The sequence below is a fragment of the Peromyscus eremicus genome, chromosome 20, assembly GCF_949786415.1.
Source record: "Peromyscus eremicus chromosome 20, PerEre_H2_v1, whole genome shotgun sequence".
Lineage (NCBI taxonomy): Eukaryota > Metazoa > Chordata > Mammalia > Rodentia > Cricetidae > Peromyscus > Peromyscus eremicus.
The window spans coordinates 45,203,026-45,226,801 of NC_081436.1; the positions used below are offsets into that span (position 1 = coordinate 45,203,026).

General features: G+C 40.8%; 1 protein-coding gene across 1 annotated transcript in view; it reads left to right on the top strand.

The window, feature by feature from the left end:
- The window catches only part of Sntb1 (syntrophin beta 1), a 250,803-nt gene that overhangs the window by 90,150 nt on the left and 136,877 nt on the right, over positions 1-23,776 (top strand). Inside the window, exon 2 of the mRNA XM_059247361.1 lies at positions 22,407-22,623. Within this exon, the coding sequence (XP_059103344.1) occupies positions 22,407-22,623 (217 nt within the window). The remainder of the gene's footprint in view (positions 1-22,406; positions 22,624-23,776) is intronic.

The window sequence follows — 23,776 nt, forward strand, 5'->3', positions numbered from 1 at the left end:
CCCTTGCAGAGGACTGGACTTTGGTTCCCAGCACCTATGTTAGGAAGTCCACAACTGCCTATGTAACTCCAGCTCCAGGGGATCGGACACAGTCTTCTGGCCTCCTACATCCATGTACCCCACGCATGTACCTCCTACATCCATGTACCCCACGCATGTGTCTTCCTTTCAGGCGCCAGCATTTTCGCTCAGATTCTTCTCTGAGACTAAGCTGGCATGTTTTGGAGTGTTCCTGGTGGTTGTTTCAAAATTCACACTTATATTTCAGTAAAGTTGCCTTCCGGGACATTCTGAATGTCTACTGTTATCTAATTTCATATTTACAGCCAAGTCATGAGACTTGTTACTCTACTGATGCGGACACTCAGGCTTAGAGAGGGCAGAAATCGTTCCACTTGTGGTAGATTGGTGCGACTCACAACCTATAATACTCCAGCTAGACTGTACTGGGTCTTAAATGACCAATAAGCTTCCGGTTGTTTAGTCTGAGTGGTCCCGTCCCAACACCCACACCCTCCTCCCTCTTCTTCCCTTCTCCAAGATTAGATCAGAGAACACAGACAGTGTTTTAGAAAAGGAGGAAAGCTTTAAGTCATCTCTTCAGCTCAACAGCTATTTCCTTTTCCAGCTTTGATCACTATCTTTGGCCTTTTACTGCCTCTGGGCTGGCTAGAGGATGGTGGGGTATGGAAAACTTGGAGTGTAAGAAAATAACACTAGGGTTGAAATACTCTAGGCATGACACAGTTGACATGTCCCTTTGTCCTTATTTTCTGTCTCTGGGAGGTGCCCGTGCATTTTCTCATTTAATGTAACAATCCCATGGTGTTGATGTGGCTTTTCTTCCTTTGTAAGAGAAGAGCGTTCATGCACAGGGAGCTTTGCAATCTGTCCAAGATCCCATACCTCTTGAGGAGAAAAGACAGGAAGTCAGATCTGATGCCAGAAAGGGTTTTCGGCATGGCAGAGAAGGAAGAGGGGCCTTTGGAGACACAGTGAAGCCTACCTAGATCACAACAACTTTGACGCTGTTGGTTCTTGGGGAAGCATTAGTCCTCATTTGTAAAGTGTGATGACCAGGAGAACTATCTTACAGGTTACGTGAGCGTTTAAAGGTACTGCCCATGCTAATCCCTGGACATTGAGTTCACACTCAGCAATGTTAACCACCATGACTATTACCTTGTATATCTTTCCACTGGGACCATAGGAAAGCTCTGACCACTGCCCAGAGCTACTCTAAGGATTCTAGGCCTATTTCCACACTCTTTTTGTGGATGCTCTATCCACATCTCAAACCCTGCATTTCCAACGCTAAAATGGTTTCATGTCATCCATCCACAAGTCCATGTTTGTCCCCTTATTTTGCTTGTTTCAATCATGTCATTATCTACTCAATTAAACAAGATTATAGAAGAGTCTGGTTTTATAGGTAAGATAGTTTAAGAATTTTGGAGGATATAAATAATTTTCTAATAACAAGACTAAAAATTAGCATGTCAGCCACAATGAAAATTTAAATACATATACTGAGTTTTCTTTACTCTGTGTGTGTGTGTGTGTGTGTGTGTGTGTGTGTGTGTGTGAAAGAGAGTGAGGACAAGAAGGAGGGAGCAAGCTCACATGGGTGAACAATGAAAAAGTATATGTTGTCCATTTCCATAGGATCCATTAGCATCCAATATTTGAAAGCGGGTAGGGAGTGCATACATGACAGGTCAGAGGACAACCTCAGATGTCAGCTCTCACCTTCTATCTATCTTGTTTGAGATAGGGTCTCTGATTGCTGTTGAGCACTGTCAGCTTTGGGGTATCCAGGCTTCATCTCCCATCTCACCAGAGGAGCATTGGGATTAAAGACATACTCACCGTGCTCCTCATTACCTGGGTTCTGGGGATCTGAACTCAGGTCTTTATACTCACATGACACCTGCTTTTACTAACTAAGCCATTTCCCCAGCCCAGCTCAAATGAGTTCTACAGATGTGCAATCCTTCCTTCCCTCCCTAATTTCCTCCCATTCTTCCTCTTATTCTTGGCTCCTTCTCTTTCTTTCCTTCCTTCTCAATTAGTTTTTCATATGTTCATTTGTTTGGTCCTTTTGACCTTTCAATCCTTAGGCCACAAGTGCTCTTTCTTATGTCTATCACCTAGGAATGGAGTAATAACAGGTGGCTTCACTGCGGAGTAGGAACTCGAGGACACATCTTCAATAGTCTCCATTTTGTTGGTGTTGCCTTTAGGATTTTGCTATTTTTTTTCCCAGTAGTTCCTCTCTAGCAAGCCAATGCAGTTACCTTCTGCTTCTGATCATCTCAGAGATTTTGGTTTGTTAACATGCTAAGTTGTAACTATGCACTTTCTAATATTTAACAATCTTGCATTATGACTGTATTCCAAACTTGGCTGTGCTGGACTACCTCCTCTATGATTGTTAGACTCAGTTTGCTGATAACTTTCAGCTTTTTTTGAGCTTATATTTATCAGTGAAGTTGGCTGGCCATTGTCTATTTTGAAATTTTCCTCATCTTGGTTTTAATATAAAATCTATACCACATTTATAATAAACTTGAAATGTTCTTTTTTTGCCTACCTTCTGAACTAATTTAAGGTTTGAATACGCTATTTAGGAATTGGGTAAAATTCACTAAAGTGTGTAGTTCTGGTATTTTCTGATGGTTAGGGATGACTGTCAGTTTGACAGAATCTAGATCACCTGGGAGGGCAAATCTGAGCATATTGATGGGGGTTATCTAGATTGTCTTCATTGAGTTGGGAGGACTCATCCTAAGGGTGAGCTGAACAATTCCCTGGGCTCCAGTCCTGGATGGCAAAAGAAAGAGATAAAGCTGCCTGAGAACAAGCATTCACTCATCACCCTTCTTCCTCACTGAGAACTCAGAGCAACACATGAGCTTTGGATGCCTTCACTTCCTGGCCACAATGGACTGCACCCTTGAACTATGAGCCAAAATAAACCTTCCTTTCCTTAAGTGGCTTTTCTCAGAGTATTTTATCACAACAACAGGAAAAGTTACTAAGACACTATCACTTTAAGAATTGTAAGATTACCAAGAATGGCAGTATATGCCTGCAACCCTAGCACACTGGAGATTGAGTCAGGAGGTTCATGAGTTCCAGGACAGTCTGGGATATGTAGCAAGTAAAGATCAGCTTGATACATACACACATACACATATTTTACATGTATATATAAATACATTATATATGTATTAATATGTTTATATAAATATTTATACATATATTTATAAATATATGTATAAATATTTATATAAATACATATATATTATATATAAATGTGTTCAATATGTGTATGTATTGAGTATATATATATATGTGTGTATATACATATATGCATTATAAAATTAAAACTGTTTCATTATTTCTACTATTTAGGTCAGTTTTGATGAGCTTTTTTTTCCTCTAAGAATCTGTTTTCTGTTTTCTTTTTTGTTTTTGTTTTTTTGAGACAGGGTTCCTCTGTGTAGCCCTGGCTGGCTGCCCTGGTACTTGCTTTGTAGACTAGACTGGCTTCGAACTCACAGAGATCCACCTGCCTCTGCCTCCCAAGTACTGGAGTTAAAGGCATGTACCACCATGCTGACTACTTCCCTAGGAATTTCTATACCAAAGCAGAAGTTTCAATAATTACCATGTTTCTGGAAGTATTGTTTTATTTTTAAGGATTACTTTTTTCAGTCTCTGTGATGTCTGTTTTCTGCTTTATAATACAGATTTTTCTTCACATTTTATTCCATTACGCATCTCAGAGATTTTTCTAATTTTCTGCCTTTCCTTTTATAACCATTAGGTTCTTCCTATATGATATGTAGACTATTGGATAATGCCCATTCAAATGCAATTAGTATAGGATATGTTTATTTCTTTAACATAACACTTTTATCCATATTTTTCTATGCATAAACAGTAACTCATTGCTCATCTAACCCATGGTACTTGAACCATTGATGCAGTGGCCCTAATAAAAGGGACTTTCAAAGTAGATTTGTGAGATGTAGCACCAAATTCCAGGTCTAGTATTTGCAAGGCATTGAAGTTTCAGAATCCTAGTTTGTCTTTTACACTGTTAATTTATATGTGTTGATTTGTTGTTAAAGGTTGTATCCATTTATTAATGCTCACCACCATTTGTTTCTTTTAGCAAAAGAAGTGTCTCCTATCTTATCTGCTCATAGTGACATGAAGCTTCTGAAGATTTAGAGTTTTATCCTCTCTTCTCTCTCTCTCTCTCTCTCTCTCTCTCTCTCTCTCTCTCTCTCTCTCTCTCTCTCTCTCTCTCTTTCTCTTTCATCACCAAATCTCAGAGAGCTACTTAGGCCTTTCCTGTGTCGTCCCAATCTAATTCTTAGAAATGAATCTCCTGAGAGAGAATTAGGCAAGACCAGGCTGAGTTTGTCCTTTAGAAGAAAAAAATTCAATGCAAACGCCCAGTGAGGTCAGCCAGCTCTGAAGAGTCCCACTGGCCTCGGCTCTGGGACCCTGTCTGCATATGTTTATGTGGTTTGGGGAGGAGGTGCAATTCATTTGGGGAGTTGTTAGAGTTTCACTTCCTGGGACCTGGAAGTCTTAAATGGTACAGTCAGATTCTAAAAGGTCTTTTTTGTGCCCATGTCAGATAGGGATGAAACTGTGAGCATTGACAAATAGCAGTATTCACAAGATTGTCTGGTTCGATGAGTTCTTGTATCTGTCTACCCTCTCCAGGCACTTTGCTGTCGCTAGTCTTCAGGATTCCCTTGCATGCACAGCATGCCTAGACTAGGATGAGTAAAACCCTTTTTGACATTACCCACATTTCTCTTTGTTATGATGCTTTAATGTGCTTAATGGAGTGTCCCTGCAATGCATTTTTTTTTCACTGAAATCTCATAACAATAATTATGCTAATACCGTAATACTGATATTTAAATTTGAGTGTCCAGTATGCTTTAGGCACTGTTTCATATTCAACCCTTATAGTGATCCCGTGAGATAATACAGGTACTGTTGCGGCCCTATGAGGAAACAGATACAGAGAGCTTCAGACCTTCCTCAAAGAGGCCCCACACTTAAGAGGAATATTTGAGATTTAAGCCCAGGTCTTCTGACCCAAGACTCGTATATGGAATGACTGCATTGTATTGCCTACCTTAGGGAACACATTGTTTGGCTCATTTTATAGATGAAGATTCTAAGACTCGACTTAGCAAGCTGCCCAGCTGTCACACAGCTAATTATATGATAATGAAGAAACACAAAGCCTGACTTTCTGTGGTAATGCACTGCAAACTGACCTCTCTCTATTGGAGACTTTGGATTAGTATCTTGATGAAGGGCGTTCCACAAGGAATCACAGTGTAGCACGTGACAGCTTAACGGATTTGAGAAACAATCAACTCTTCCACAAAGTAGAATTCTCTGCAACGTGACCAGGAGAAGTGACAACCAGTTTCAGCTGAAATGTCACTAGCAATCAGGATGTCACCACCTCAGTGTATCCCTTCTCTATTAAGCCCAGATCTGACCTCTGTCATCTGTTCACGGGTCAAGACTCAACTTCCTCTACAAAATAACAAAGTAACTTTTTCCCAACCCACAGCTATTTATGTCTGCTAAACCTTTCTTGTTTAACAGAGATAACTCCTCATAGTGGTGAATGACACATACCGTCTTGGTTGATTTAATTTCCTAACAGCCCTGTCAGACAAACATAAGTAACAGAAGGGGGCGCCCAAGTGAGTTTCTCAGGACCACACAGGGTGCAATAGAAGAATTAGGAATTATGCTCCAGCATCAGACCCCAACATTCATGATCTTCACTGTAGTGCCTTTATCCCTCTTATTTAATACACAGCTTTCTTGTTTGTTGGCCATTTAACAGCCTGGTTATCCTTTTACCTTCATTTACCCATTGTTTAATCTTACAGCTTCCGGTATGGGATAGAGGATGCTGAGAGACCGATGTTGCACTGGCTCAACCTTCTTTATCCTGCCTAGGGAAGCCACATAGTTATATTCATTGATAAGTTACTGATTCTAAGACATTATTGACACAACAGATCATTGTATCAAGCACGATTTCTAAAAAACATTTGTGACTAGAAAAGCAAAATTTGTGTGGGAAGCCTCATGCAATGTATGAGGAAGTGATGCCTGGAACCATTAGGAATGAGGATCTTGGAGGGAGGCTAGCCCAGTTCATCCTCCTACACCCCAAGTCATTCCTGCAGACAAGAGGTAAGGAACCTCCATACTTTGCCTTGCTTGTCTGACAGGATGGTAGGCTTTGCTTCACGGAACTGCCCTTAATGAGCTAACATTCATCTCACGTTTAGACCAGGACCCGAAACATGATAAGCAGTTGATAACTTCTAGTTATTCTGTTGTAGCCAGAGTTGGTAAATGACAGTCTGAGAGTCAAATCCAGACTATTGCTTCTTGTAAATGTCCTATTGGAATGCAGCTACACCAATGCATTTACACCTCACCCATAACCTCTTTGTGGTAGTGTGGCAGGACACTGTTGTGGCAGAGGCTCTATGGCCATACAGGAAAAAAAGAAAATCCCTATCTGGCTCTTTTCAGAAAAATCTTGCCATCTGCTATTCTGTGTGACACAATTCTTGAGTCTCTGACCTTTGTCTTTTACTCTTGGGTCTTGCAGCCTTCAAGGAGTGATTGATAATCTCTGTCCTCTGCTGCTTTGCCTGGGAAAAAGATCAGATATAACTCTTCCTCCTACAGAATAAACCTGTGAGGGAAAAAAATGTGTCTTGGAGATCCAAGCTATCCATTTACTAAGTAATTCCATGCTATGTACCCATATTTTTGTGACCACTGCTGTAATATAGATGCAAATAGACAACTCACTGAGTTACAGTTTTCATATCCTGATGAGTACTTACCATATACTATACACAATTCTAAGTCCTTTGTATGTGTTACCTCAGCAAACCACGTGACAGCTCTCTGAGGTAATCATTACTTTTGCTCTTCGTGTTGCAGAAGAGTTGAAGCCTGGCAATATTAGAGAAAGTTTCTCAAGCTCATGTAGTTGCCAGAGAACAGAGCTGGGATGTGAAACTAAGTAGTCTGATTCCAGAGTCGAAAGATGTGACTTTCACCATAGTCACACATCTCTTAGGACATTTGTAAATCTGTTGGGCCATCATTCTAAGACTTGCCATCCTGAAGCTGTGAGTATGGAGGTTGACCCTGTGCATGGTTGGATTGAAAAGATGTGTCTGGAGGAGTCTGACCTTCAAGACAGGAAGTCTAAACTAAACTGAGGCTTAGTGGATACAGAGAGTTTTCCCCAAGTAGGAAGCTGTCTATGCAAAGAATGTCTAACACATTCAGAATTGGTAAGTATTGGATCCCTGGTTATTGGGTATCCTCCACTGATGCAATGAGCCAAACAAGCCGAATTAATAAGTCCAGGTTTTATGAACAGAGCAAAGCCACTCCCAAATGACTCTTGGAAAGGCAGGAGAGAACATCACATGGCAGGTCTGGTGACCAGGTCTTAAATACCCTGTAGGCGCGGTCTTGAGCAGCCCCAGGAGAGGATCTGACCCTTGGTGGGCTTTCTCAGGGGCAGGGTCTGGGAAGAGAGGGGGGCCTGGGGGGGGGCTTCCACCTAAACCCAAATATTAAGCAGTTTTTACCATGTGTATGTAAACTATGGGGACCACATGAGGTAAGACAAGGACGGGCAACAAGTAGCAAAGCCTCTAGTTATGCCTTATACTTTCAGTGATCCCTGTATTTTTTCATTGTTTAATGCCCTTCTCCACCACACATATGTGCCATCAGAGCCAGCAGCCAGCCTACCTCATTCACTGTGATAACTCCAATACTCAATCTTCCCTAAAGCAAGAGCCCAGTGATGACTAACCAGCCAATATGTTCTGGGTGATCACAGAGCTACCCTGGAATAGGATGCTTTCTTTGTGCCTGCTGATTTACTCTAGGGCAACAATCCTGCTTTATTGAAGAATAAAGGCAGGTTCCTTTGAATGATACCAGGACTAGGGATATATCTCAGCAATGAGGGAGCCAAACTAGGGGAACAGTGACTTGAGCATATGATCTCAGCATAAGCTTCTCTGGTGATGTGTCAGGGGCCTGTGGGCAGTCACAAAGCCAGAAGGTACATTGCATGGGCCCTAGCCCTTGAACTAGAATTTGGTACACAATGGAGCAGGATTATTTGTGGATGATGATACAAATAGTGAGTTGAAGTTCTTGTACTAATGTATTCTGTCTTCCCACTCCCACATATGTGTGTAAGTGTGTGTGTGTGTGTGTGTGTGTGTGTGTGTGTGTGTGCTCACAGTGGATGGATAGGTCTGTTTTCATAGGATGTGCATGTGTGTGTATGTGTGTGTGTGGTTGTGCAAACATGAATATGCATGTATGTGTAGAGATCACATGTCAACCTCTGTTGTCATTCTTCAGGAGCCACCCATCTTGTTTTTTGAAGCAGAGTTTATTAGGACCTAGAACTCACTGGTTTTCCTAGACTGTCGAATCAGTAGGTCCTGGAGATGCTTCTGTCTCCAGCTCCCAAGCACTGAGTATAGAAGCATGCATGACCACTCCTGACCTTTTGCTTGAATGCTGTGGATCAAAACTCAGGTCCAGTTTATTCAGCATGCTCTTTCCAGACTGAGCCATCTCCCCAGTTCCCCCACATATTTTTTGTGTGTGTGTGCTTTTGAAGGAGGCAGCTTCTCAAGGAATCACACAATGTTGAAAAGGTAGAGACCTTATTTCCTCCCTTGATAGGTGAGGAAAATGAGACCAGGGAGGCGAAGTGACTTGCCCAGGGCTGGGAAGCTAGTTAGTGCCAGATCTGGAGCTGTAATCCAGGTCCCTGACTCCCAGGGCCAATTCTTTTTCCACTATACTATCAGCCTTCTGAGAAATGAGCTCTAGTCTGGGAGAAAGTCACATTGCCTCTTCCATCACACCTTCGTCTTCTTGGAAATAGAAACAACTGCCTCCTGCATCTTCTGTAAGGTGACCTATGAACATATCATGAAGAGAATGTCTGATAGGGCACTCTATCAGCATATTCCACATGCAACAGCCTGTGTGCAGCTTTGCTGATTCACAGAAGGTCTGAATACTTGAATTCCCCAGTATCAGCTGATCTCCTTCCCCTGTCAATCACAGTAGAAAGTTCACATTTTGAGTTCACACCCCCTGGAGTCATGAAATATTTTTTTTCCTCCCAGTAACCTGAATCTCTTCTGTTGTTGTTGTTTTGAACAAGAAATCATGAACCTATCAAACACATTTTCTGGCTCCTTAGAAACCAGCCTGGTAGGATAGCTTATTAGACTTGCCTAAAGCATTTCCTCATTCGTAGCTGAGTCTGCTTTTGCTTTCAAATGTCATCTGGCTGCTCCAACAAAGATTTCATTGTGGCAGCTTGGGGCCTTAACAAACTTGGGCTTTCCTGAATGTGTTTTTGAGAATCTCACCACTGCCTGCCCTTCAGATGAAAAACTACCAACATATTGAAAGGAACTTGGTGTGGCATTGAAGACAACTTCTTACAGCCTGCCTCCCACTTTTTTTCTTTTTCTTGCAACTCAAGTTCAGAATCTTAATTGCTCAACCACAGTTTTTAATTCATGATGCCCAGAAAGGCCGTGGTTTATTAATTAGTTCTGATTATTAGGTGCCCCGAACTGGGCCTGACTGCTTCTTGATTGGTTTCAACAGCTCTTTGCCTGAAATTAGTGTCTGTAAGCACATGGAGGTGTAATTATGCAGACATTAGCTGTTCAGTTCTTCTGGGTTAAACCCTCTATTATGAATATATATTATGGTGTCTTCAAAGGTGCTTATTGAAATGCCATAGTTTAATAGTTCAGGCTTACCAAATCAAACTCTCTTATGTTACAGGGAACAGCCTGTTAATTGGATGTTTTCTTGCAGGACAGGAAAACATTGACTTACACACACACACACACACACACACACACACACACACACCAATTTTTAAAGAAATGTGAGAAATAGTATAGTTTATGGTTAAAAGTACGGACTTGAGACACTCAATTAAATTCACCTAGACCTGCCAACTTCTAGCACTGGAAGCTCCAGGATGTGATGTAACTCCTCCCTCTAGCACAGTGTCATTGGTAAAATAGGGTTGACTGTATGCTTGTTCTACAGGATGTTGTAGAGTCCATATGAGTTAGTGTCCATGAAATACTTAGCACAGACATTGCATTCTTTGCTGCATGCTCTAAGGCTTTTACTTATATGCTATAAATCGAGGTCATAAGGCTCAGAAAGAATCACAATGTATCCATGTGATAGGCCCCAAGAGTTAGAACCTGGTCTCCATTTTCTTCTACTTCTGCAGTAATGGCCTCCCTCCACATCAATTTTCAGCTGAGAGGCCAGAGCTACTCAGAATCAGGAATTTCCTTCTCATCTAGATGTGGCCATGTGACTAAGCTTTGGTCAGTGAGTTGTAAACAAAACTGGTTTGTCAGTGTCTGGAAGGTGGAAGTAAAGGAAGGATGGATAGTGTTTTGGATTTCAGTTAGCACAGTTGGAATCATCTGGGAAAGAAATGAGGAACTATCTGGAATAGGCAGCCTGTGGGCATGCCTGTGAGGTGTTTTCTGAGCTCTGTGCATTGAGGTGAGAAGAGCCACCCTGAAACATGAGTGTCACCATTTCATGGGCCTGACGTGGAAAGAAAGGAGTAGTAACCAAGCTGAACTTTGGCCTACATGCATTCGATCATTTTCTCTTCTCTTACTGTGGGTATAATGTGACCTGCTGGTTCATGATCCCACTGCCTCTACTTACCTGTAGTGGTGAACCAAAGAACTTCCATAAGTGGCTTTGGCCAGGTTGTTTTATCACAGCAACAGGAAAAGTAACTAAGATACATGGTACTCTTTTCAGTTGTCTTCACGGAGTTTGCGTCTTGATTGGTGGAACTCAGACAACCATCTGGGATTATCAGGTGCTAAAGTAAGAATGTGGTATAGAAGACAGCAGAAGTCAGAGATCCTGGCCCCTCAGGAAGCAGAGCAGCCCTACTAGGCCTTTTATTTCCCTCTAAACTTGCTAAATTAATAACATACTTCTTTATTTAATGCACTCATTTGGGGGTACCTGTTCCAGACAACTTCAGACTTAGGTAACACTTTCCTTTCTCTATATTATACCACATTTACTTGATTGTGTGTTTTTAGAATACAAGCCACAAAGAATCAGAGAAAGCTTTCACATACTCTTCATCCTCATCAGTCAGGGCACTCCTTTATCTCCTCCAAATGGGTCTGTATCATTCTTACTCTCCACATGGGAATCCATCACCTCGGGTCTCAACCAGGGGTTGAAGAGGACTCGAGTGCTTAGCCACCTTATGGAAATTCTGTGGACTCTTTAAGCTAAAGGGACCTTGACCTTATGATTACTCTTACTTCCTCTGGTGAGAAATCATGGACTGCTAGAGAAATCCAGGGGCCATTTCTTTTTCTTTGTTCTAGAAAAGAAAAAGTTTCTTTATTTTCCATGTCTATCAAACAGAAATAAGATCCAAGGGCTGGGGACATAGCTCAGTAAGTAGAGAACATTAGCCTATTGCGTGTGAGACTCTGGGTCAGAATCCTAGCAGAAGGAAGGTAAATAATGAAATGTCATTTTTTTTGAAATCAAGACTCCTAAACAAAGGCTGTGTGTGTGTGTGTGTGTGTGTGTGTGTGTGTGTGTGTGTGTGTCTGTATGCATGCGTGTGTATGCGTGTGTGTGTGTGTGTGTGTGTGTGTGTGTGTGTGCTTGGACAGGCTCAGGCTCAAGCATTTGAGTCTATGAGAATATGAGTGTGTGAAGGTCAGTGAATGGCTTTGGATATCGGTCTTACCTTGTTTGAGGCAGGGTCTCTTTGTTGTTTGCTATTGCATCATACCCAGCTAACTCATTGTCCCTGCAACTTCCGGGGAGTCTCCCCTCCACCTCTCATCTCCCCACTACAGTACTGAGATTTCAGGTGCACTCTGTCTTACCAAGCTTCCCATTGGTAGTGGGAACTTGAATGCAGGCTCCCATTCATACTTGTGAAGCAAGTGTTTAACCATGTAACTCTATCTCCAGCCCTGGACCAAAAGTTGTAAGCAGGGATAGGTTGCTTGTTCTCATTCAAAACAGGTATGGAAATAGGTCCCATGAGCCTAGTTGTCTTTCTCAGAAGCAGTAGTAATTACCTACCCACCCCTTATTTCTTTGATTTAGAAAACTGTTTTGTCTTAGCTAGGGTTTTGTTGCTGTGAAGAGACACCATGACCACAGCAATTCTTATAAAGGAAAATATTTAATTAGGGTTGGCTTGCAGTTCAGAGGTTTAGTCTTTTGTCACTATGGCAGGAAACGTGGCAGCATGCAGGAAGACATGGTGTTGGAGAAGGAGCTGAGAGTTCAACATCTGGATCTGCAGGCAGCAGGAGGAAACTGTGTGTCACACTGGGCATAGCTTGAGCATATGAGACCTAAAAGCCCATCTCCAGAGTGACACACTTCCTCCAACAAGACCACATCTACTCCAACAAGGCCATACTTCCTAATAATGCCAAGCCCGATGGCCCAAGTATTGAAAACACATGGTCTATGGGTGTCATTCCTATTCAAAGCACCATATGTTTTCTCCCAGAAATCTTAGGACTCACTTAGGAATTTTGCTGAGACTTCTTCACAATACTAGAAAATCCAGAGATGCTAGCTGAGGAGTTTAGGAGAGGCATACACTTTAAGGGAAAACTAAACTGTTAAGCCAACTCAAAGTATAAAGAATAAATTGTACATTATTTCTATTCAGCTTGATGTTGAAGCTCGCTGATCTTGTGCAAAAAAACCAAGTCAGATCCCTAGACCTGTGGGTCTGCATGTTTGCAGTTGGAAAATTCTTCTTCTGTACCACATTTTCTCCTCTTCTGGATCTACAATTCATCCTTCATACCTCTAAATCTTTAAACTGTGTTTGCCATCCATACTAGGAATGGAACTTAGGTCCCCTGTAAGAAGAGTGTGACACTCTCAGTCACTGACCTATTTCCTCTGTGTAGTTTTTTCTAATTCACTAGTCACTAATTCCTCCTTCTGACATCTTTCTACTGAAGCTTTAATTTGAGGATTATTTATTAATTTTGTTACTGTTGTTATTGTTATTATTATATTACTAGATATGTTGTTTGTTTCTTAACTAGTTGGTTAGGCCACTTCTTTAAATATTCTCTGGAAAACTCTCTCAAATTTTCATTTCTTTCAACTACCCTCTTACAGTTTTTAAGGACACATGGCTGCTACTACCATCAGTTGCTTGTGTTCATGGTACCTTGTTTCCTAGTGTGCAATATTTTCTTTAATTTTTATGCTAGCTCATTGCCTTTGGAAATAGTTCTTGAGAGTCTTACAGCCTAGAACGAAATCATTTTCTTCTATAAAGAATAGTGATTCAGTTCTGTGAGGCTGCTAGAGATCTGTAGAGTGTAGGGCCTCCTTAAACTAGGCTTGAAATTGAACACAGCTTTCCTGTCACCTGCTCCTCTCCTTACCACCTGCTTCCTCTCTTCTAGCCTTGAATATCTTCTAATCAGGGATGATTCTTCAGCATTCACAGGCTGCATAATCCTCTGTCCACAAAAATAAACTGATAAATCTTGGTGAATGAGCAAATTTTTAATTATCACATTAGTGTAACCTCTCTATCTTTATTCTATTGGTTGGTTAAGAGCATCATTCTACACTAAATATTATCCCCAATGAGGCCAACATTCAAGGCATTGCTCTGCCATCTCTTCTGAGTAAATTACTCTAATTCTGTGCCACAAAGAAAGTAGGTACTTGGTAAATATTTGCTTCTCGGCTAAGATTTTTGTATGTTTATCAGTTCTGCCCACAAGTGGACCAAACCACATATTTCTAGAATTCTTCATGTTTAAGCAGGATATTTAGAATATTGCTTGGGTTACCACTGACAGTAATCCTTGGTTTACATAGGCCTTGGAACGGCTTGACCTATGTCTAATACATTTTTTCTTTAGGTAGCCCAGTCTACTTTCCAAGAATTCACTCTACAACTGGCCAGTGATTGTGTCTCTGTATTGCCCACTGAAAACCATTATTGCCACTATCTAAAATAAAATCCAAATGTATCGACTCTTATGCATCTTTCGCCTAAGTGGCACAGCCTGATTTCATGGAAGGGCATGTCTGAATAAGCAAACTAGGGCTCTGCCACTTACTAGCCATGTGGGCCCCTACATGACAAAAATCTGAGCATCAATGACATGATATATACAAGAACACTGACCACAAGGATAACCTATGTGTTTGGCAGACTTAGAATAGCTCTACAAGGCTTTTCTGAAAAGAATAGCAATATACTTTTATATTTATTACCTGTGGGTACATGAACTCAATGAAGGAATGATAACTTAGACATTTCTTCTACAGACCCTGGTTTTCCAACCAGATATAAACTGAGTCCTTAAATGGGAATTGTAAAGCTTAACTATAGGACAATACATAAATAACCTGGTTCAATAGTTGGCCTATGATTAAGTGCATTACAAATGTGCTTCTTCATCCCTCTTGCAAACTGAGACCGAATTTTCCTTTTCTATGGAATTGCAATCAGAGTTGCAAATCAGAGTGCATTATATAAAAGGACACTCCTTATCCTTCTCTTTCTTAAAGTGCTAGCCACATTTTAAGGCTAAGTTCAAATGCCACTTACTCAGCATCCTTGACTCTCACTCTGAAACACTCTTTCTCAGCTCCAGACAGACAGATAAGAATACATTTCAATGAAATCTTCCTCTCCTCTCAGTTACTGCTTGAATTTCCTGCACATCAGTGAGTATAATTCTATAATACACAAGCCAAACACTTTTTACTGGGTGCAGAAATGGGAAGGCTGTCAGATTTTATTTTTAAATTAGCATACCGGGCATTAGATAGCATTGTGACATTTGGGAGCAAAGACTGTCGTAGTAGATTCTCCTTCTCGCTCATCTCCCTACCTTCTTGTGATTCCCTGATCCTCCCTTGTAACTCCTCCATCTCCTTTTCTCTTTTACATTATATGTGACCCTTTCCCTAACTACTCCCTCCCTCACCACATTTTTTCCTATTCTTCATCACCTTTCTAGTCTTTTAACTTTATCCACACTTCACACACACACACACACACACACACACACACACACACACATACACTATAGAAGATTTAAAAATACAGTATTTTTAAAGTGCCTCATTCCTTTCAACTTTGTGTAGCTAAAGTCAGTCTCCATGAGGTTTCTAAATTGATTCTGAGCCATGCCTGTGCTCCTCTTTAAGTAGAATGCTTTGTAATAATGCATTCCTTAAAACACACATTTGGGAGTGACCTCTCTCCTCCTGAAACTGTAATCTCTGCTCACAGGTTGGAAGAGAGGACCATGGGGCCGTGGATTCCTACTGAATATGGGCTTAATGCCTACAGGTTCTAAGTTCTTTTTTCTTATTGTAAAACTTAGATGACTCCACTGTATGTCATGGCTTCTCCATGGGATTTCCTAGAAGCAGAGATCCTGTGTGAAGTCAGCAACTCAGCAGCTTCCCTGGCTTTGCAGCCTCTCTTATGCCAAGAGCAGTTCTGTGGAGCAGGGGAATGGTGATAGGTTGTATTCAGCCAGTTCACAGCAACTAGGATACAGCACAAGGATCCAGACAGGTCACTGGAAGCATCTACTAGGGTCATCTTTATGTTATAATTCTTGAGTATGGAAGCTTCATGCTATTCTCTGGAATCTCCCTAAACCTCCCTAAACATCATGGAAGAAACAGTTTGTGAACTGAATTATTCAAGTTCTGATGAAGCAATCCCCAAGTTTTCATTCACTTGAATCCATTGTCATTGGTAGTAGCAGATACTAGTAATGGCCTTAGCTATAATCTCTCTCCACTATGTAATAGAGAACCAGAGTATGGGGCTCACAGAGAGAAAGAGAACTCTATACTGCATGTTCCTGAAATCTTTGTTGTCCTGCCAACTGTGGAAGCCCACAAAGGTTTTCTCGTGAGATCTGAGCTTGCTTTACCCAGCAGGGTTGCATTAGAAGATTGTTTGACTATGTGCATGGTTACTAGGTAATTGGAAGGGTCCACACTTGGCTGAGCTCCATCCCTTGGCATTCCAATAAAAAGCCCTTTAGAGGAGACAGAAGGGGCTGGTGGATAAGGATCCAGGCCCTCCTGAGACCATCCGGTGTTTCTATCTGTTTCTCTCTCCTTTATCCTTCTATCTAAATATTTCTCACTTCACCCTCCTCAAGAGTACCCTGGGGTAAAAGTGGGAGCTGGTCTCCCACAGATGGCACCAAGAACAGGAACCAGGTACTTGGTGAGAGGAAGGTAGAGGGCCCCACAGGAAATTTAGGCATGTCCAATTGTGTTAAAAAATTAAGGTGTTGGTATTCTATTTTCAAGAGTGAAAGTAAAGTGGGTGAAAGATGCCCAAGTGAAAAGTGAGGCTACAGTGAATATCTCTATATATATCTGTTTCTTTCTTTTTCTCTCTCTTAATTTCTAACTAAAAAAATTAAGGAAAAACTATAAGGTAGAATGTAGGAATATAGTGTAGGAAAAACTTAGGGGAAGAAGGAAAAGTATAAGGTAGAATACAGGAATATAGTGTAAGAAAAAACTTAGGACAAGATAAGCAACAAGACAGAGGAATTATGGGATTATGAATGCAAACTCCTGGAAAGAACTGGAGTCACGAAAAAATACTATGAGAAAAGCAGGTAGAAAATATTCCTATAGAAGCTTCTGGCCTGTGGACAGCTTAGATCTAAGTCCTGAGTGGCAGAGGAAAGAATTTTCTCTGAGACAGATGCAGGTGAAATAAAACTCTTCACGTCACTGACATTGCTACTTTATGAAAACATCATACCATCAGAATTAGTTTCTTCTTGGCCATGAAGCCAAAGTTTAGGGAACAGAAGTCGTGGAAAAAACTTAATAATTTTTTTCTAAAAAACTGGAAGCTTTTCAGGTCTTTCCTGCTCAGATTTCTTTCTGTAAGGGCAAAAATTTAACTCACCTGGAAATAACATCTATCAGTATGGGGAAATCACCTATAATTGCTCTGGAAAAAAAAAAAAACTTCTTGGAACAGGGCAAATCCTCTCTGCTAGTCCTATCTCCCCTTCAAGCTGGTATTAGAAAAACAGCAGATACTTTAGACCCTAGCCAGAATTCCCCGTGGCTAGAGCCTCAAGGTGGAATGGCAGCTGAGGAGAAGCTGCTGGCATAAAGGTAGCAGTGAAGACTTTGAAATCTTCCCTGCAATGAGGGAGGAAAGGTCTAAGTTCTAGCAGTCATGACAACACAAGAAAAAATGAGACAAAATTTGGCTGTACAGATAAGACTGGTGGGAACAGTGAGATTTGGCCACTCTACTGCCAGACCCAAGTTGGTAGATGAGGCTATGTAGTGCCCATGGCTGTGAAAAAAAGCTCATTTCTTTTTTATATTCAGAAAAAAAAAATTCTAAAACAAAAACAAAAACCCCTCTTTTTTCAAGTATTCTCATTCCTTTTCACTGACCTAGGGAGATGGGGGAGTGAAGCACCCAAGGGTTTTCACTTCTGGCAACAAATGCCTGTCTGAGTGCACAAGGACAGGCATGACCCACTCTGGAAACAGTGTCAGTTGAAAAAAATCTGATTAGAGAGGTACACCTGTTAAACGATAACACAGGCATCCTAATGCAAGCTTAGGAAAGACAAAAATCTCCCATGATAAAAGCAAAAACTTGATTTTGGCTTCAGCACAAATATAGACATACGAGTGGAAGTTTTCTTCCAGACCCAGAAAGACAGCTTAGGAAATATTGTCTGTAATGCAGTTTGTAACAGCATGATGATATATAGAGAAAGGCAGTTTGGGAAGTGAAGTCCATAACAGAGATGCCAATACTATACTGCCCACAAACTCTTTTTCTTCCAGCTCAAAATGCGATTTTTTTTCAAACGATGTTAGAAAGTTTAGCATTACCTACTGAAAACTAGAAACAGGTGAACAGCTTGCCTGTCCAGAGACAATTAAAATGCTAATACCATTTGTCAACAAGCCACTTTGAAGCACTCATGATAATCTTAAAAAGTGGCTTTAAAAAATTAACAAGGGGGAATTTTACCCTTAGTCAAGCTTAGAGCCACTGATAAATTAGCCTCTGACTTCAAACTCTCAAGAAAACTTCCAGAATGATATCAAAGCTGACTATAAACTCCAAACTTTAGTAACGATTTGCATACTTTCTATCTTGTTAAAAGAAAATGTAATAGTTCAGTTTAGAAATCTCTTCTAGATGTTTGATAATAGTTTCCTTTTAAATATAAGTTTGTAAAATAGTTCTATGGAGTTTTCTTTTAAATATAAGTTTGTAAAATAGTCCTATGGTGTTTCCTTTTGAATATGTTTGTAAAAAGTATTAATGTTGAATGTAAGTCTGTAAAAAGTGTAAATGTTGAATGTGAGTTTGTAAAAAAGTAAATGTTGAATGTAAGTTTATAAAAAGTGTAAATATGTATAATCATGTTCATACTAGAATTGTTTTTATTACTCTATCAATATCTGTCTAGACAAATTAGGTAACATTAATTTTTAAAGGAATACATTGTATCTTCAGATATATTTAAACACTTTTTATGATAGCCCAAAATATAATTTTATAATCTCAGTGGCCCCTGGAAAACTTAAGTGAAGGTGTTGTAATTAGGGGTGTTTTTCTGTCTTCTTCCTAGAAGTTTCCACTTCTGTTTCTGTTCAGAAAGGGGTAGGCCTCCCACAATTGAGTTAGTTTGTACGAAAATTCTACTGCTACTTAAACATCTAAAAATGTCTTTATAATTATCATGGGTTTCTGTTCACTTGAATGGATACTTTGAACTGTTTTAAAATGACTGCTTTCTCCTGGGAATCAAAATAGTCTGTTGGAAATTTTATTGAACATATGTTAGGAGAGAGTTTTGATCCAGGAAAAGGGCTTGGTGCAGCTGAGACTGCTGTAATCACCTTAGACCCATTCCAAAAATGATATTCCATCTTTATTATCCTCTAATCCTTTACTGGCAGGTGTGGCAGCTTTGGAGATCACGATGGGTGCTTGCAAGCTCGGAAGGGATCTGAGTTAGGCTGTGTACCCGCTCCTGTCAAGGCTACTAGTCAAAGACAGGCAACTTTCTTTTTGATAGTTTCCAACTTAAGCCAAAGTATGCTTGATGGAAAGTATATCTCCATAACGGGTTAGGAAGATAATCAAGAAGGATGGCCTAAGAAAGGCACAGTCTATCTGAGGGGCCTGGTGTGCCCTTTATTATATTTAGAAGGGGGAATTATGGAGACCCACAAAGGTTTCGTAGTGAGATCTGAGCTTGCTTTACCCAGCAGGGCTGCATTAGAGGATTGCTTGATCACACGCATGGTTACTAGTTGATTAGAAGAGTCTACACTTGGCTGAGCTAGGGAGAAGTCTTTGCTCTACCCATTGACATTCCTAAAAATAGCCCTTTAGAAGAGACAGAAGGGACTGGTGGACAAGGATCCAGGCCCTCCTGAGGCTATTCTGTGTTTTTGTTTATCTCTCCTTTATTCTATCTAAATATTTCTCACTTCACCCTCCTCAAGAGTACCCTGGGGTGAAAGTGAGAGCTAGTCTCCCACAGTCAACTCAAAAGATGTCTAAGGAACAATGTTTAAATTTAGGAGAAACAAATTATTGTGGAATACCTAGGCAAACATGAGAAAGAGTAGAACTTCTAAATGTTGTATTTAGTCTTGTTACCCTTTTTAATCTTACAAAAGTAATATATGAATATGGTTAAATCAAAAAATGCACAAATGAATAGCAAAACTCTATGTCCATCATGTTGACTTTTCATTCCATTCCCCCAAACAAACTACATCAATATTTTCTGGAGTTCATATGTGGTGATATATTGTTTGTGATCTAATAAATTAAAGTTTGTCTGAAGATCAGAGTACAGAGCTAAGCCATTAGTTAGCCACAGAAGCCATGCAGTGGTGGCACACACCTTTAATCCCAGCACTCGAGAGTTAGAGGCAGATAGATCTCTGTAAGTTTAAGGCCAACCTGGCTATATGAGGTTGATCTAGTCTAAAAGAGAAACAGAGCCAGGCAGTGGTGGCACACTCCTTTGATCCCAGCACTTGGAAACTCACACCTTTAATCCCAGCACTGTGGAGATGGAGTCAGGAAATGATATGGCTAGGCAGAGAGAGGAATATATGGTGGGAGGAGACAGGAGCTCAGTCCCTCTTTCAGGCTGAGGGTTGCTAGAGGTAAGAAGTCTTTCTAGTGGCTGGCTGTTCTGCTACTCTGATCTTTCAGCTTTCACCCCAGGATATGGCTCCAGGTTCTTATTATTAAGACTAATTAGGCTGGACAGCGGAGGCACATGACTTTAATCTCAGCACTTGGGAGGCAGAGCCAGGAGGATCTCTGTGAGTTCAAGGCCAGCCTGGTCTACATAGCGAGATCCAGGACAGGCATCAAAACTACATGGAGAAACACTGTCTCAAAAACAAACAAACAAACAAACAAAAAGACCAATTAGAATTAGTGCTACATTCATATCTAAAAATTGAAGTTATATATAAATATGCATATCTTTTAGTATATATATTATATATAAACATATATCAAATCGCAAATTTATATATATATATGTGTGTGTATGTGTGCGTGTGTGTGATTTTATACACAAAGATGCCATTGTACGTAGAGTGCTATCTACTTTGTGTTTTCACTAATCATAGATCTTGAAAGTCTTACTCCATCAACATGTCTATATCTAATCTTACTTTAATATCTATAGAGATTACAATGTATTTAACTGTTATTTTTCTAGCTCTCAGCATTGAAAAATAATGGCTCTGCTACTACAGATTTTGCCACTAGAATATAGACATTCATATTCATTTCTTTGTATACATGATTTTAACACCATTTAAGTTGAAAAGTGTACCCTCCTTCTGAGCATAATAATAGCATCCCAGGCAGAGGCGTGGCTACTAGATTCCTTACATCTGCATTAAATTATATGTCTTTCAGCCTAGGTTACACTTCGTGTCATCTGTTTACTTGTTTTCAGTCTTTCTTCCAGAATATGACTTATAATCAGAAAAGATAGACATTGTCACAATTGAAAAAAGCCACACGCAATTTCCAACTGAAGCACACTGTAATAGCGAGTTCTAAGATTGTCGTTGATACATAATTTAAATAATAGGATAATTATGTTGAAAGGAACAGAAAACCTGAATCTTGTTCGGAATTTAAGAGGCTTGGTGCTAACAGCATGTCCAATTCAAGTTGCTTTCAAAGACAGAAATTTTCCAGAAATGCAACTCGCTATTCTTTTTTTTTTTTTTTGAGAATTCTATATATGAATACAGTGTATTTATTTACATCATTCACATCCCTCCCTCTTCCCTCTCTAACTCTCCTGTGTTCTTTCAACTACCTACTTTCAAATTCATGGCCTTGTTCTAAACTTACTATTGGCACACACACACACACACACACACACACACACACACACACAAAATCTACTGAGTCCCATTAGCGTTGTTTTACATACATGTTCAGGGCTGACCACTAAGACTGGAAAACTCACTGGGGCCCATTCCTGGAGAGAATTGCTTCTCCCTCCTTCAGCAGCCATTGTTGCACACAGCTCTTCATTCTAGGGGTAAGCCCATGTGGAATTTTGCCCATCCACATTGATATTTCAATCGGTGTGGTCTTGTGAAGACATCCACATTGTGGAGAATTCATGGGTGCAGTTTCCCTGTCATGTATAGATGACCCTAGCTAGCAGTTGTCTTGGTCCTGTGGTTCTTACAGTCTCTCCACCCCTTCTTCACTGTTGCATGAGCCTTAGATTAGGGGTTCTGTTGTAGATGACCCAACTGGCGATGGATACCCACTTACTCTCTGCATTTTTGGCAAGTTGGAGATCTCTGTAGTAACCTTCTGTAGTAGCTGAAAAAGGAAGCTTCTTTGATAAAGGATGAAAACTGCACTACCCAGTTGGTATAAAGATGAGTATTTTACCTCCTTGTTGGCTGGGTTTACAGTATCAGGCATGTGTTCCTTCCTGTTGAGTGGGTCTTGAGTCAAATTAGACAACTGTTGATTACCTCCAACACATAAATGTTACTTTTTGTTGTATGTGTGCTATACCAACCCTGCCTGATGTTCCTAAAAGTGCCTCTTCTCTCTCTCTCTCTCTCTCTCTCTCTCTCTCTCTCTCTCTCTCTCTCTCTCTCTCTCGCAGTGAAGTACATGAGAGAAGCCACGCCTTATGTGAAGAAAGGATCACCTGTGTCTGAAATTGGATGGGAAACGCCTCCACCTGAGTCCCCTAGATTAGGGGGCAGCTCTGCAGACCCTCTGTCATCCCAGTCCTTCTCCTTCCATAGAGACCGGAAAAGCATCCCCCTCAAGATGTGTTATGTCACCAGGAGCATGACCTTGGCTGACCCTGAAAACAGGTAATGGGGCAAACTTTCCTGGCCTCTGAGGTTATGAAAGAATTTGCCAAGTTGTGCTCGCGTCTGAAAAGACTCCATCATTCTCATGTACAGACTGAAAGGTCCTCTCACCCTCCAAGCATGGGGAAGATACATATTGAAAGAGGGAGATATTCCATCCAGGATCCCGCCCATTCTTCCATTCTTTATCATCATGATGTAAATGCACATGACCCAGTTTCTAGGTAGAGTGGGAGAATTGGAATCAGGGTCCTATTATCTTTCCTTGTTTGTTCATTGTGAGTCTGTGGGATTTTAGGTAAGTTCCTCAAACTTGTTTTTGTCACTTTTAAGATGGGAATAATTAAAATAGATATCAGCTTGTGAGGGCTAAATGAGGAAACCCTACGAAGTGCTTAGCACTGGAATGAGTGTGCACTACAATGAGTGTGTACATGACAAGTGTTAGTCGTGTTAGTAAAAGGCAACTCTGCCTGCCTGAGCCCCAGCATCCTCAACAGTGGCCTAGGAGGGTCAGATGGCAGAAGACTTAAAGCTCTTCTCATCCATAAGAGGTTAAGAAAAGGAATCATTCAGCTTGTTGGGCTCTTTTCTGAAGTTCATAAGTGACTCTGAATGCCACAGGATAGACATTCCCCCTAATTCAGGGCACTCCGAAGGACAGCAAAAGTGAAGTAAAAGCTTATAGTCTCTTTTCACTCCAAAATTATCTGATCACACCATACACAACTTGTAGAAAAGGTATCAAAGACAAGAATTAAGAAGAGAGGAGGAAAGAGAGAGACAGAACTGAGGCAACACATGGGAACTCTTGGTGACCTTTGCATCCACATTAAAGTGCTAAAAATAGAAATAGCTCTACTGGTCATTCTTCACAACATGTGTGGGACAGCTGCAACACCCACGAATAGGAAGTATTTGGCTAGGTTCACAGTTTCTGATGGGGGAAAGCCAAAGTGACTGGGACACGGAGGAAATGGACTCTTGGCCTCCTAACTCCATGTAGGCTTTAGTTCTCATTCCAAGAAGTTCACTCCAAGGAAGCTGCTAGGGCCCTTCTGGCTCCAACCACCTGTCACACCCCACTGCCCTCCTCCGCAGCCCCCTTCCCAGTGTCCTCTGAGCAGCACAGGGATGGGCTGCTCATAAGAGA